This window comes from Scylla paramamosain, chromosome 25 (genome assembly GCF_035594125.1).
Source record: "Scylla paramamosain isolate STU-SP2022 chromosome 25, ASM3559412v1, whole genome shotgun sequence".
NCBI classification, from domain to species: Eukaryota; Metazoa; Arthropoda; class Malacostraca; order Decapoda; family Portunidae; genus Scylla; species Scylla paramamosain.
This window is the reverse complement of record NC_087175.1, coordinates 7117469-7133839: the sequence shown is the minus strand read 5'-3', so window position 1 is coordinate 7133839 and position 16371 is coordinate 7117469. Positions and strand designations below refer to the sequence as shown.

Here is a 16371-nt window from a genome sequence, read left to right as displayed (position 1 = left end):
CAGCATCTACCTTTCCTTATTGCTGGAGGTTTGCCTACATTTAGCCAGTCCTTAAAAAAGGTGATCACTCTAATCCCTCAAACTGCCATCCTATTACTTTAATTCCCTGCCTCTCTAAAGTTTTTGGATCTATCTTCAACAGGAAGATTCTTAAACATCTATCACTTCACACCTTTATATCTAATTGCCAGTGTGGGTTTTGTTATGGCCACTTTACAAGTGATCTTCTGGCTTTCCTTACCGATTCCTGATCATCTCTTATGGATTTTAGTGAAACTTTTGCTGTTGGCTTAAGGGCAGTATAGACATTATGATCACAGATCAAGTTCCATTCTAATTCCATTCTCACTCCTGCCTCAGTGTTGCTCATAAATATTCAGTTTTACTTCAGTTCTCCCAAGACATGATAGAATGTGGACATAGCCTTTCTACTCAGCAATGGGGATATAGACTGTGCTCTTAGTGCCATGAATGTAAAGAAACCTAAATGACAAAGAAAACATAGATTAAAGAGTAGGTAAAGAAGAAAAATGAACAAGATTGCCACATATGGAGTTGTTTATTTTTTAGCAACACAATCTTTAGTGTCTGTTGCATCCTTTTTTGTAATTTCTCCAATAAGATGTCATATGCTGCATTCCTTTTACTTTTGTCTCTATAATCTTTACTTTTCCTCTTCCATAGACAAGGTTATTCTTAATAAAGTTCAACAAAATCGGCCCAAAACTCCTTATCTGCAGATTTCGCTGTCTTCTTTACACTGTGAATGTTGCTTCAGAGCTGAAGTAGATCGTACAACAATGCCATAGATGTCCAGATGTCTGGATGACTGAACTGAAACGGAAGGCAGGAACCTGGTGGTGGCAGGTTCCAATCAGGCTACTGACTTTGCTCACTTCTGGTTGTACGATGACTCCATACACGTGAGATTTGCTAATGCATCAGTCATAACATCTATGGAACCCTTTAGACATATCAAAAGCATTTGTGGAAATTTCTGCTTGTATCATGCACATTATCAATGTGTTACTAGTTTGTGTTGTGACTTGTATATAAATTGTAAAGTCATATTAAGGGGTAATTAAAGTTAATCTAGTACAAACTAAGTATTAGTTATTAAAATAAATAAAGTGACAAGAAGATATCGGAAGGCAAATACCTTTTGCTGTTTGACATGGCAAGGAGGCAAGGACACAGCAAGCCTGCCTGCCTAGGGAGCAGTCGTCCACTAGCTGCCACCATAACATTCCCATTAAGGCATTCTTGCTGCTCTACTGATTTCCTCCAGTTAAATCTGCTAAGTTAAGAAGAACTCAGAAGCTCGGAACAATTGGATAATCTCGGAACAAATGGAAAATATGGCCAGTCGCCTGCTTGGAACACCAGCAACTACAACTCACCACCCTGTTGCCATCTAACTCCCAGCCACATATTCCACAGCTAACTTATTATTATAGTGATACCTCGTGATTTTAACTTAATTGATTCTTTTGGGCTTTTCAAATTGGTAAGAAATTTATCCTATTCAAATTAATATAAAGAAATTAATCTATTACAGGTTCCAAAATCACCGTTTTTTTATTTTTTATGGATTTATTTTGAGCCCTAAACATAAAATTGAATTGAAATAACCTAAATAAGAAAAGTATATATATATATATATATATATATATATATATATATATATATATATATATATATATATATATATATATATATATATATATATAGTAGAAGAAACCATGAAGTACTGTATATTTCGGCATATAAGACAGCACACAAATCATCCTAAAAGACACAAAAAAAGTGAGTCTTCCTATCCGTCAGATATAAAAACAATGACCTTAAAATTTTACACAAAATACCATTGTAAATAAATACCAACCCCAAAATGATGAATCATTGAAAATTCCTGCTACCTTCAGTCATAAAAACAGTTGGTGTAGTTGACACAGTTTTAATTTTGCACTAAAATCCTCTCTCTCTCTCTCTCTCTCTCTCTCTCTCTCTCTCTCTCTCTCTCTCTCTCTCTCTCTCTCTCTCTCTCTCTCTCTCTCTCTCTCTCTCTCTCTCTCTCTCTCTCTCTCTCTCTCTCTCTCTCTCTCTCTCTCTCTCTCTCTCTCTCTCTCTCTCTCTCTCTCTCTCTCTCTCTCTCTCTCTCTCTCTCTCTCTCTCTCACTCTCTCTCTCTCTCTCTGTGGAAGTTAGGACAACCTTGAGAATTGCTAAATAGAAAAATAGTGATAAAGAATGAAAATGGAATTATGTGAGTGAGAAAGAGTGAAAAGGATGAAGCAAAAATAACATAGAATGAATGAGGGGGAGTGAGAGTGAGGTATCACTCCCTTGTCCCTTATCTCTGATAGATAATGGGGAGGGGAGGTGACAGGGAGGAAGATGTGAGACCAGACAAAAGAAGGGAGAGGAAAGGAACAATGGGAGGAAGGGACAAACAGGGAAGGAGATTAGTACATGGGGCAAGGAAGTGGAGAAGAGAGAGAGAGAGAGAGAGAGAGAGAGAGAGAGAGAGAGAGAGAGAGAGAGAGAGAGAGAGAGAGAGAGAGAGGAGAGTGGGTGGGTGAGAAAGAGAGAGGGAGGAAGGATATGGGGAGGGATGGGAGAGAGGGGACATGGAAAGGAGGAGGGGAAGTAAGGGGGATTGACTTAGTGATGTCACTTGAACGAGCATTTTTTTTTTAATTGGAAGACAAAATTTGTTCACCAATCCTGTTCAAATTGGGAGTTGTTCGAATTGAAGAACCTTCAAATCATGAGGTATAACTGTATTTATAAATATGTTTAGTGATGCTTTCTGTGATTATGTGTTAGCTGCAAGGCAATAGGGTGAATGAAAAAGTTAAATAGTTTCCATAGCATTTCACAGAGTTTGGCACAAAGCTTTAATTTCCAAACTACTCCTCTACTGCTTTTATCCTTTTTGCAACTTAATCTCAAATTTTCTTCCTGACTGTTCTATTGCTGCTGTGGTAGACAGTCACTATTCTTAAGTCTATTAACAGTGCTGTTCCTAAGGGTTCTATCTTGTTACCCACTCTTTCTATTATAGTTATTCATCAGTGATCTTCTAAACCAAACCTATTGCTCTATCCACTCCTATGTTGATGATACCACTTTGTATCTTTCCAGATATTTCCTCAGACATTAAATCCTTCAGGAATAAAACAATTAATGCAGGGAAGTTACAGAGTACCCAGCTTTTGATCTTTTTAAAATTTCTGACTAAGGCAGAACAAACGTGTTGTTTAATTCATCAAGAACTTAATTTATCCATCTGTTAACCTGACACAACCTTTCAGTTAACTATCCTTTTCTTTAGTGACACTTAGCTTTCCCCTCTTCTACACTGACCATCCTCAGTTTGTTCTTTACTATTTATTCGCATCTCGTCTCTCAGTAAAACAGCTTCTATGAAATTAGGCATTCTTTGTCATCTCTGCCAATTTTCCTCACCCCACAAGCTTCTAACTTTGTATGGGGCCTTATCCATTCATGTATGGAATATGCTTCACATATATAGGGGGTTTCACTCATACTGCTTTCTTGAACAAGATGGTATCAAAAGCATTTCATCTCTCTTCTCTGGCAGACTGTCTTCAGTCTCTCTTTCTTCGCCACAAGATTATATCTATTGCTATCTTCTGTTATTACTTTCATGTGAACTGCTCTTCTAATCTTGCTAACTGCATGCCTCCCCTCCTCCTGTGGCCTTGCTACATGAGGCTTTCTGCTTTTTCTTACCCTTATTCTGTTCACATCCCTAATCCAAGAGTCAATCATTATCCTCAATCTTTCATCCTTTTTACTTGTAAACTGTGGAACTCCCTGTTTACTTTTTGTATTTCTTCCTACTTTTGACAAACTGTTTCAAGAGGGAGGTTTCAAGACATTTCTCAAATTTTAGATAGTTCTTTCAACTGCACTCTGGTGACTGGCATCTTCAGTGAATTTTTCTTTCCCCATCCCTTTTTTTTTCCTTTTCACCAGAGCCTCTCTTACTTAAAAAAGTCAAATCTAATTGAAACTGCTCTACAAACAGACTTAATATAGTGAGAGAATGGACAGATAAATGGCAGATGCAGTATATTATTGGCAAATACAAAATATTTAGCATTTCTATTTTTCATGGTACTGGAGGGATGTAGAACATTTGAAGTCAACATTAATAAGAATGACTGAAAAGATATAAGGGATACATAATATTCTTAAAAAGAGGAAATTAGAGCTCTTAATTTTTCTTCTCTTAGAAAGATATAGATGATGATGGGATGATTAGTTGCTTAAGGGTTAATAAAAGAATAGTCATGTAGGCAAGATTCTTGGTATTAGTAATCATGATAGGATGAAATGTTATCAGTTTTGGCTTGATAAGGTATATTTGTTTATTTATTTAATTTATATATTTTTCATTTACTTATTTGTTTATTTATTTTATTTAGTGTTTATTTTATTTATTTTATTTTTATCTCTTATATTGTATTTTATTTGTTTATTTATTATTATTTATTTATTTATTTATTTATTTATTTATTTATTTATTATTATCATTATTATTATTATTATTTTTTTTTTTAGTCTGCAAGTTGCCTGCATATATCTAAATAAGGTCCATGCATAGAATAATTAACTGTAAGGGGGCAATGAACGGGTGGAGATGACACAACACACCCAGTTTCTTAGGAGCTGAGGGTTAACACCAGAAAAGGTATAGAAAACATAACTAAAAATAATCTTGTTTAGCATAAGAGAGCCAGAGTGCAGTGAACCCCACACCATAATATACTCCAGGTACTTTACAGTGCAGGCAGGGCTCAGTACCTTAGCTGCACACATGTTGCCACGAGTCACTTTAAATGTAGCTTCTTCTGTCCAGAACACCCTTCACCCCTATTTTGAGCTCCAGTTTCCAAATTTTGCAGCAAAAGTAAGGTGTCTCACTGCGAAGTCATAATGAGGGGCATGTTATGTGCTGTTACTTTTTTGTACACAAGGTTGTCATAGAGGCAGCATTGTATGCTTAGGACAGAGGTCTTGTTGTGAGACAGAAGACTGTTTTCCTTAATTTGCCTTGCTGTTAAGGTGGGATTTGCATCCACCTGCCTCTTCAAAATGCCAAGAGTTTGGAGAAGGACTATGGGGTGAGATTCTCCCCTGTGGGAGTGGGACAGTATTTCCTGGCTTCCACTCCACCACCAGATGCTACACAGATTGTCTGTTTAAGCCAGTTTGCTGTACTTTTGTGGGTTTTTAGCTCTAATCTATGACATTCAGTCATTTACGATGTCATGACTAATGTGATGGCCTTGATGTGAAAAATATGACAAAATTTGGCAACACTTAAAAATCAGCAGGCTGCAACAGGATTTGAGAGTACAGTATTAGACCCTCAACCTGGTGCTAATGTAGTACTGAATGAATTGCTTTTTATATGTCTGAATTGAGAGAGCAAGGGGGCACACTGTGTAGTTAATTTCTCTGAAGCAATTTTTCCACCTGTGATATAAGACTCATACCAAATCCTGCTATATAAAGTGTCACAGAGCCAAGTATTACACTTCACCTGATGAGGAAATTATTAAGAAAATAGTAACAACATTCGTAAGACCAACATTCAAATATGCAGCAGTAGTTTGGAATTTACATCTGAAAAAACATGTTGAAAAGATGGAGAAAGTACAAAGAACAACTACAAAATGAAAGATCTTAGCTATGAAGAAAAGCTTAACAAACTGAAGCTCTCCAACACTAAAGGAGATATGAAAACAAAGTGACATGATCAAGATGTACAAATGTACAGAAAAAAAAGAAAAGATTGATATCACAAATTTTGTGATACCACAACAGTCTGCACAAATAGGACAAAATAAGAAATTGTAGGAAAAAAGAGTGAAGAAGGATGTGAGAAAATATAGTTTTCTTGACAACAATCAGCCTGTGGAATGCATTGACTGAAGAAGTTATGTGTACAAGGAGCATTCATAGCAGTAAAGATAAAATATGATAAATTAACTTTAAAAGACAGGACATTATGAGCTTGATCAAATCTTGTTAAAACACACACACACACACACACACACACACACACACACACACACACACACACACACACACATTCTTTGGTTGCTTTATTCTTGGTTTTAAAGCTGCTTTAATGCTAATTAGATCAATCCAGCTTTAGCATCTGTGTTGTATACATCTGCTCCTTTTAAAATACTTATATTCACATTTTTTAAGTGAGGAAAACTGTTTGCAAGTGGATCTTCTATAAACAGTATTTAAGGGGTAAAAATACTTTTTAACTAGTTATTTTCTCTGCTTATAAAGCTTTATTACTTTTATATTGTTTTATTGAATAAATTGTAAAGAAACAGGTCTCATTTTAAATTTGTGCTTCATGTTTGTTGGGTACTATAAGTAAACAGGTATTACCTCTCAAATTTGGCTCTATCTATAGAATTAGAGGTCATCATGATTTTTTCAGCACTAAATTGTATGTATTTGTTTATTTTCTTGAAATGCTGTAAAATTCTTTGTCATAGTAATAATAATAATAATAATAATAATGACAATAATAATAATAATAATGATAATAATAATGATAATAATAATAATAATAATAATAATAATAATAATAATAATAATAATAATAATAAAATGACCAAAGATGCCATTCAGTGACCATAAATGTGAACATTTTTGGCAGTTGAGGTTTAGTTTTGTGTGGTGAACTGAGACACATTAAACTTCAGCCTCAGTGCAGGAGTTGAAGCTCATAACAACACCCGTGTGATGAGCATACTGCTCTGACCTTCAGTTGTCAGTATGGGTTGGTATGACAAATGTTGCAAAGAGTTAGTTGGGGACACCATCACTTGGCGTGAGGATGCCAGGCCGTACAACTCAGGTCAGTGTGGCCATGTGCAACAGTATTGTGGGTTCTGGCTGCTATGATTTTGCCTAGCATGACTGGGCCATGCATTACATGAACTATTTTATTATTATATATATATATATATATATATATATATATATATATATATATATATATATATATATATATATATATATATATATATATATATATATATATATAATTTCTTTTTTACCACCATTTCATGTAGTTGAAATAAAAATGGACAGCACACAGTAAACATGTCATCCAGCTTTATGCATTTTCAAGGAAAAGTAATTTTTAATGAGGAAAACCTTGGTAAATGATTTAGCTTATATATTTGAGAGTTGAAACCTACATTTTGCTTCACTTCATTCATCCTTTTTCTTGCAGTAGCTTTCTTCATGTATTTTTTTCAGATATTTTGTTTTCAAGTGAGCAAAACTAGTAGTCACTAAACTATATTTTAAGATTCAACTTAGGCATGCACAGCTTTTTATCTTGAAAATGTAGAGATTGAAAAGTGTGCAGCTGTCACCTTATACTGTGGCATGACCAAACTATATATTTTAAATTTAACTTTGGCATGCACAGTCTTGTCATCTTGGAAATGTAGGGACAGAAATGTGGAGCTATTACCATATGTTGTGGCATGAATGTCAGCCTGTTTGTGGTGGAATTTAGAATTTTTTGTGATCTTACATTTGCCAAACATTTTTCATCATTATCCTTTTGAATAGACAAATAGGAGGCAACTTGAATTACTCTGCTTTTGACAGCATCAAACTTTTTTTTTTTATACCATTTTAGCACAGTACTGGTCAAAAGAGTAAAGTTTGATTGTGAGTATGATTGTGTGGGTGTGGTACCTCCTCTTGACTATTCTCCTTGTTTAGTAATGTCAGCCTGATATAGAAATAGATTTGATGTATTAAATTTGATATTGAGTAATAAACAAATAATGTGTTAGTATGTTCTTTGCCTAGATAAAAATAAAGGATAATAAAAGTCACATTTTTGCTTCATTATGCAGTGCAAGTGGCAGCAGCAGTGGAGAAGAAGACAATGTGACCTTTGACCCAAGTGCTTTGGAGTGCCAGCAGCTGGTGCTAGATGTGCCAGAGGGAACAATGGTCAAACTTTCAAGGAAGGAGAATGGTAGGCGGTCACAGCTGTGGCGAATGACCTCTACAGGCAGGCTGCAGCATGAAGGTTCATCACCTCCCCATGACCCCTCCAGTAGGAAGGCTGCCAACAATGCTGCTTCACTGGTAGGTTACCTTTCTTTCTTGCCATATCTTGGTCTCCCATAATTATTTATAGCAGACATCATGTCTGCTCTTCTGTAATTCCATCACATGACATTTGTTCTCATTTCCCATCTTGTACTCAATTCTTACCTAAGTAATGCTGCCTATTTACTCCTTACGGTTTCATACTGCAGGAGCATTTTGCTCGTGCAGGGAAGAGTGTGTAATGTAGAATGCCTTAGTGGCCAGAATAGGGGAGGAAGAATAGAAAGAAGGAAGAGGAGAAGGAGAAGAAAGAGAGTCAAGAGGAAGGGGAGGAGGATGATGACTCATCCTTGCCACGTGGATATCTTGTGTTTTATGTATAAAGATGTGCACCGTTTATCCATTTAATCTTTCAAATTTTTCCCTTACTTCGCCTTATTACAGAGAGTTGAATTTAATAACTAAGGTGAAGAATTGTACCTTAGTTTAAAAGAATTAAATCCCACCCAGTCCCTTTAATAAGGGTGTAATGATTTTTATAAACCTAGTCTTCTTTTCAGAGCGATGTAGTCTTGTGTGTGTGGGGCAGAACGAACCCTGCCCCAGCACCCCACCCATATTTTCCATCCCCTACCTCCCCCATATTTTGTGTCTTGCCTGATCATGGGAAAGCTCTGCCCACTGGCTCCCTCTTCCTTTGTCACCATGCTGTGATTGTATTAGTAGTTGCCTGACAAGAGAAGAAAGCAGGTGTGTGCAGATAGTGGATTGTATGGGAGAGTGTGTTAGGGGGCATAAGGTGACTAGTGTTTGAGGTAAGCTTAGTCATGCACTTCCCAGAGTATAGTATTGTGGAAGCCCAAATGTGGGGCCTATCCATGGCTAGTATGGGCATCTTGGAAAGGCTTATTTTGGCCTTGGTGCTACTCATGGTCTGTGAGTGTGTGTTGTACAGCGTCCCTGGTCCCCTGTCTCCGGTGTTGAAGTCCCTGTGTCTGGGTGTCATTGTGTTAAATGCTACTGGCCTTGTTTATTAGTGTCTTCACCTTGGTCAAAGGACTAGTTTGTGTTGCTGTCCGAGCACTGCTGTCTGCTTTCTCTTTCTCTCCAGGCTCACCAGTTTTATGAGGGTTGAGCCTGCCTTTGAAGAGATTGGAGACAAGTTGAACTCGGACCAGAGCTATAATATCCTGTTGGGCAGTGGGTGGACTGCCTGTGGGAGGAAGCCCACGGGGTATTAGAGCATCATGTTTGGGGCATCTTTTTTTGTCTGTCTCTACCTGGTATGTGGCTGGGCGAATCCTTTCTCAGCAAGTGTGAGAAGTTGGTATTGTATATTTTTTCCCTGTAGACTGGGACAGGGTGGCAATCTCTGATCCTTGTAACTGTGTGTGACCAGTGAACTGGCCTGGGTTCATGTAGTAATTTGCATCACACTAGGCTACAAAAGTGGTAGCCTAGGGAAAGCTGACCTGAATTAGTGGCAACTGGGAGAGGGGCCGGATCTGGTTATAACAAGTATATTACACTGCCAAACATATGATGATCTCCTTCTATCCTATATTGCTACCCCATGAGAAGAGAATTATACTTTACATGAAAAGTTATTGCTCAGTTTCCCAGGGCACAGTAACTTTTCATGCAAATTATTTTGCTGCCCTTTAATGCTAATAGCTCACAGTCCCCAACATGATACCTTTCTTTCAATGTTCAAATTTGTTTGAGCTTCCAGACCAGTTGCTAAGTATTTCATTGTACTGAATGTGTTGTGGTTTCACTCAAGTTTGAGGTGATAAAGTGGTGGCAGTGGTGGGATGCCTTCTAGGAAGTAGGCATCACATTCTTCACTCTCAGACTAAACCATAACCACAACAAGATTAGTTCACTGAAACTGACCAGTTAATGTGGAAGTTCATAGGAGGAGGCAGTAGGCACCTGCCAAATTGATAATCACTCCCAGTAAGGTCTAAAGCACTGGATCAGGGGGTGCTATGAACTTATCATCAAAACCAGCTGTGACCTCACTAAACATTTTCCTTTGTGTCTCACAAGACAAGGGGACAGTCACAGCCTACCCTCTAAAGACAATTCTCTTCCTCCACACAAAACTACAAGCACCTAATAACACACACACACACACACACACCCTTCACTGAAAAATTCAAAATTATCATGGTGACTCCTATACCAGCCTTGGAGTCCCTATCTGGGGAGGGGACCACAAATGTCCCCAGGTCAGATTACTCTTCTGATAACAACCCTAAGTGTCTTGACACCCCTCTAATAACACACACACACACACACACACACCCTTCACTGAAAAATTAAAACTCATCGTGGTGACTCCTATACCAGCCTCGGAGTCCCTATCTGGGGAGGGGACCACAAATGTCCCCAGGTCAGATTACTCTTCTGATAACAACCCTAAGTGTCTTGACACCCCCTTCAACTTTTTCTTCATTAACTTCTACAACATTCACGGTCTAAGATCTAATTTTCAATCTGTAGAACACCATTTCTCCTCTTCTAAACCTCATCTTCTTTTCCTCACTGAAACTCAGGTGTCTGAGGCAACTGACAGTAGCCCCTTTTCTGTTCCCTCCTACTTTCTCTATCCTTATTTTCAATCCAAAGCTGGATGTTGCGTTTATGTGTGCAAGAACTTAACCTGCTCTCGTGCCTACGCTCTTGAATCTTCTGAGTTTTCCACCATCTGGCTATGACTACAGAATCACTCTCAAACTAAATTTATCTGTGCTGTATACCTCTCACCTAATTCCTCTGACTATAAGAAATAGAGATCTTCATTCTAGGAGACTTCAATGTTCACCACCAGCTTTGGCTTTCCTCCCCCTTCACTGACCATCCTGGTGAACTAGCCTTCAACTTCGCTATCCTCCACAACCTAGAGCAACTGATGCAACACCCTGCTCGTATTCCTAACCGTCTTGGAGATATGCCTTGACCTTTTCCTGACCTCTAATCCTTCTGCTTATGCTGTTACCCTCTCTTCTCCGTTGGGCTTCTCCGATGACAGTCTCATATCTGTATATTCTCCAACGCTCCAATCCCTCCTCAGGATCCCCTTAACCTGAAGTGCCTCTGGTGTATTGCATCTGCTAGTTGGGAGGACCTGAGGAGGTACTTTGCTGATTTTCCTTGGAATGACTAATGCTTCCGTGTCAGAGATCCGTCTTTGTGTGCCGAGCGCATAACAGAGGTAGTAGTGTCTGGCATGGAGGCGTACATTCTGCACTCTTTTTCTAGATCTAAACCTTCCAAATCTTCCAGCTTGTTCTCGTGCTATACATGATAGAGAGAGGTGGGCCACAAAAGGTACTTAAGCCTTCCATCATCAGAATCTCATGCACTTTATATTTCTCCCCTGAACAATGCCAAGTCTGTTCTCTAACTAGCCAAAAACTCCTTCATTAACAGAAAGTGTCAAAATCTTTCAAGATCCAATTCCCCTCGTGACTTCTGGCATCTAGCCGAAAGTATCTCCGATAACTTTGCTTCTTTTTCTTTCCCTACTTTATTTCAACCAGATGGCACCACTGTTATCACATCTATTTATAAAGTTGAGGTCTTCACTCAAACATTTGCTAAAAACTCTACCTTGAATGATTCTGGCCTTCTTCCTCCCTCTCCTCCACTCTCTGACTACTTCATGCTACCTATTAAAATTCTTCGCAATGAAGTTTTCCATGCCTTTGCTGGCCTAAACACTCGGAAGGCTTATGGACCTGATGGGATCCCTCCTGTCATTCTCCAAAACTGCTTGCACTTTGCCTAGTCAAACTCTTTCAACTCTGTCAACATCTACCTTTCCTTCTTGCTGGAAGTTTGCCAATATTCAGCCTATTCCTAAAAAGGGTGACCATTCTAATCCCTCAAACTACTGTCCTATTGCTTTAATTTCCTGTCTTTCTAAAGGTTTTGAATCTAACCTCAACAGGAAGATTCTTAAACATCTATCATTTCACAACCTTCTGTCTGATCGCCAGCATGGGTTCTGTCAAGGCTGCTCTACTGGTGATCTTCTGGCTTTCTTTACTGAGTCTTGGTCATTTTCTTAGAGATTTTGGTGAAATTTTTGCTGTTGCCTTGGATATATCAAAAGCTTTTGATAGAGTCTGGCACAAAGCTTTGATTTCCAAACTACCCTCCTACGGCTTCTATCCTTCTCACTGTAATTTCATCCCAAATTTCCTTTTTGACCATTCTGTTGCTGCTGTGGTAGACAGTCACTGTTCTCCTTAATCTATTAACAGTGGTGTTCCTCAGGGTTCTGTCCTGTCACCCACTCTCTTCTTATTATTCATCAATGACCTTCTAAACCAAACTTCTTATCCTATCTACTCCTATGCTGATAATACCACCCTGCACTTTTCCACATCTTTTCATAGACGTCCAACACTTCAGGAAGTAAACATTTCACACAGGGAAGCCACAGAACGTCTGATTTCTGATCTTTCTAAAATTTCTGATTGGGGCAGAGCAAACTCAGTATTGTTCAATGCCTCAAAACTCAATTCCTCCATCTATCAACTCAACACAACCTTTCAGACAACTATCCCCTCTTTTTCAATGACACTCAGCTGTCCCCTTCTTCTACACTGAACATCCTTGGTCTGTCCTTTACTTATAATCTGAACTGGAATCTTCACATCTCATCTCTAGCTAAAATAGCTTCTATGAAGTTAGGGGTTCCGGGACGTCTCCACCAGGTTCTTCTACTGCTATTTTCATGCTAACTGCTCTTCTGATCTTGCTAACTGCATACCTCCCCTCCTCCCGCTGCCTCACTGCACAAGACTTTCTTCTTTCTCTCACCCCTATTCTGTCCACCTCTGTAATGCAAAAGTTAACCAGTATTCTCAATCATTCATCCCTTTCTCTGGTAAACTCTGGAACTCCCTGCCAGCTTCTGTATTTCCACCTTCCTATGACTTGAATTCCTTTAAGAGGCAGGTTTCAAGAAACTTATCCTTCAATTTTTGACTACTGCTTTGGACCCTTTCCTGGGACTGGCATCTCAGTGTTTTTTTTTTTTTTTTTTTTTTTTTTTTTTTTTTTTTTTTTTTTTTTTCCTCCCTTGGCCAGTTGCCCTCCTACATAAAACAAATAAAATAAATAAATAAATAAAAAAATGTCAGAAAAAAAACACTGCATTAAGAACTCCAAGCATGAAAGCCTAGCACATTACTGATAGAGCAATGGATTCACTTGCCCCTCAAGAGTGATTGTGAGATTGATCATTACAGCAATCCAAGGTACATAAGCTGGGTTGGATTGAATTGCCATTTACAGTTTTCTGGTACATAGTGCAGCATGTAGCCAGACATTAATCTTTGATGCTGGGACACTACTTACATTACTCTAACTACCTAAGTCATACATAGATTTATTCCTTAATCCCAGCTTCCACCATTCAGAAACAAGACAATTTTTACCATAATCTTACATTAGGTCTTTCATAAATACTGAGCTAAAACGACAAAGTTAGTGGTATAACTCCAATCTATGTTGTAAACTCACTTTCACAGCAAACTTGTTTTTATGCCATTTTATTTGATGCTATCTTTGCTTTTTACCATTAGGTATATAATTTGAGAATTATAAGTTTGTATATATACAACTTATCTACACTTAAACATACCCCTTAAAACCCATTGACAGGTCCTGGATATTGCTGGCTGTGCCCCCCAGCCCTCAGAGTATGTACCCCTGATGCTTCGCAAACCAGATGAGCGACGCAGGCTGACCCAGACATGGCGTTTCACTGAAGATGGACGGCTTTGTTGCATTCACGTCAACATGTTTGTCCAGGCTAAGGATGGCTTCCTTGGCCTCATTCCAGGTGAGGTGTAGGAGAAAATGATGGATGGGGAATATAGCCTAAGAGAGGAAGAGAAGGAAGTAGAAAGAAGTGAGGAAAAGTTAATATGATTATATAGTTTTGAGCCCTCAGTATGATTGCGGTATGCCAGCAGCATGTAAGGTAGTGGAGGAAGAAGAGTATGATCAAGATACTACATGCACCACCCTCCTTAGAGCACTGAGCCTCACTGAGTAGCTCTAGCTGTCTTGACATCTCATCATTGACAGATTGACAGTCTAAGTTGCTGAGTAGAACTATATTTTGAAGCATTTCTTAAAAATTTAGTTTTCACAGCAGAGAAAGACTATTATGTATGTGAATACCATCATTCAAGATAAAAAAAAAAGTTAACAGAGTAGAGGTCATACTTCAGGCCACAACACAACTATTTCCATGAATTCAGCTGTAAAAATTGTCTACAGTGTTGCCAGATGGCACAGCTATGCCCCTAATTTTTCTCAGAAAAAAGTGACATTTCCAACTTCATCTACTGGACAGCCCCCCTTTAAGAAGTATGGTAATGGGAAGTGAAGAATAAGAACCCAGTAGAAATTTTACATTTCACATAGAGAAGCCACAGAACACATAACTCTTGTTATTTCAGAGTGGGGAGGGGGAAACCTTTGTTGTTCACTGCCAAAAAAATTAATTAATTCATTTATCCATTTAACACAACCTTACAGAAAACTATCCCCTCATCTTCAGTAACATTCAATTATCCTCCTCCTCTATGTATATTGATCATACTTGGGCTTCACAAAAAAATCTTAGCCATAAATTTCATACCTCTTGAAGTCAGGTGTTCTGTTGCCTCCTCTGATTCTTTTTTTTTTTTTCCATACTCCCAGCTGCTATTATTTGTCATAAGCCTTATTTGTCCTGTGTGGAGTACTTCTCCCACATATGAGAATATTCAACTTGTACAGGACTCCTAAGCAGAGTGGAATTTAAAGCTTTTTATCTCAGTGGTTCCAACTCTCTAAGTGGTTCCACCTTTCTGGCAGTCTTTGTTGATTTTATCTTTCACCACACGAATGTTGTGTCTCTTATTATCTTGTATCACTATTTGCATGGTTACTGTTCTTTTGAGCTTGTCAGCTGCATGCTTCCTTTCCTCCTGAAGCTTCACTTCACAAGACTGCTACTTTCATCCCTATTTGTCAAAAGTTAATTCATATCTTAACCCTTTTCATTCCTTTTACTGGTAAACTCTGGAATGCTTATCTTGACTGTACTTCCTCCTGCCTACAACTTGAACTCTTTCAAAAGAGAAATGCCATGACATCTCAAAAACAAATTGGTTGACATGTGAAAAAAAAGTCATAAAATAAAAATGTAAAACTGGAATAAGAAAAAGATGAGAGGTCATAATGAAAAAAAAGTGTGCAAGCATGCACACATAAGATTTGTGGAAGTTCATGTTATCTATATTCTTATGCATCTGTCGTATTGTAATTACCCACTGAATAGTATTGACAGTGATCCATTGGTAGACAATCCTGGGTCAGTGTAGAATGTGCTCCACTTTGGAAGTTAAGTGGTCAAAGAATTTTGTATAGTCAGAGGAGTTAGGTGAGAGGTATACTGCACAGATCAATTTAGTTTGAGAGTAACTCTGTAGTCGTAGCCAGATGGTGGAAAACTTGGAAGATTCAAGAGTGTGGGCACGAGAGTAGGTTGTCATTGTGCGTATAAATGCAACATCCAGCTTTGGATTGAAAATGAGGATAGAGAAAGTAGGAGGGAACAGAAAAGGGGCTACTGTTAGTTGCCTCAGACACCTGTGTTTCAGTGAATAAAAAGATGAGGTTTAGTAGAGGAGAGGTGGTGTTCTACAGATTAAAAATTAAATTTAAGACTGCAAATGTTGCAGAAGTTAATGAAGAAAAAATTAAGGTGGGTGACAAGACACTTATTGTCAATACCAGAAGAGCAGTCCAACCTGGGAACATTTGTGGCCCCCTCCTCAGAGGGGGACTTAGAGGCTGGTGTAGGAGTCACCATGATAATTTTGAATTTTTAGTGAAGGGTGTGTGTGTAATTAGATGCATGTAGTTTTGTGTGAAGGAAGAGAGTTGTCTTTAGAGGGCAGGCTGTGACTGCCCTGTTGTGTTGTGAGACACAAAGGGAAATGTTCAGTAAGGTCACAGCTGGGTTTAATGATAAGTTCACAGCACCCTCTGATCCAGTGCTTTAGACCTCACCGGGAGTAATTATCATTTCAGCAGGTGTCTACTGCCTCCTCCTTGAGAAGGGCTTGATCATTAGCTGCGTAAGCTAGGTCAAGGATTATTTTTACACCCCTCTCTTGGACTCTTTCAAAGGAGTATCTTTGTGTGTTAG

The 16371-nt window shown here is 38.4% G+C and overlaps 1 protein-coding gene across 5 annotated transcripts in view; it reads left to right on the top strand.

Moving 5' to 3' along the window:
• LOC135113190 (intermembrane lipid transfer protein VPS13D-like) overlaps positions 1 to 16371 on the top strand; it is a 475970-nt gene that overhangs the window by 369101 nt on the left and 90498 nt on the right. For all 5 annotated transcript variants that reach the window (XM_064028315.1, XM_064028317.1, XM_064028314.1 and 2 more), the window contains 2 exons: positions 7943 to 8180; positions 13827 to 14007. In XM_064028315.1, coding sequence (XP_063884385.1) covers positions 7943 to 8180; positions 13827 to 14007 — 419 coding nt within the window. The remainder of the gene's footprint in view (positions 1 to 7942; positions 8181 to 13826; positions 14008 to 16371) is intronic.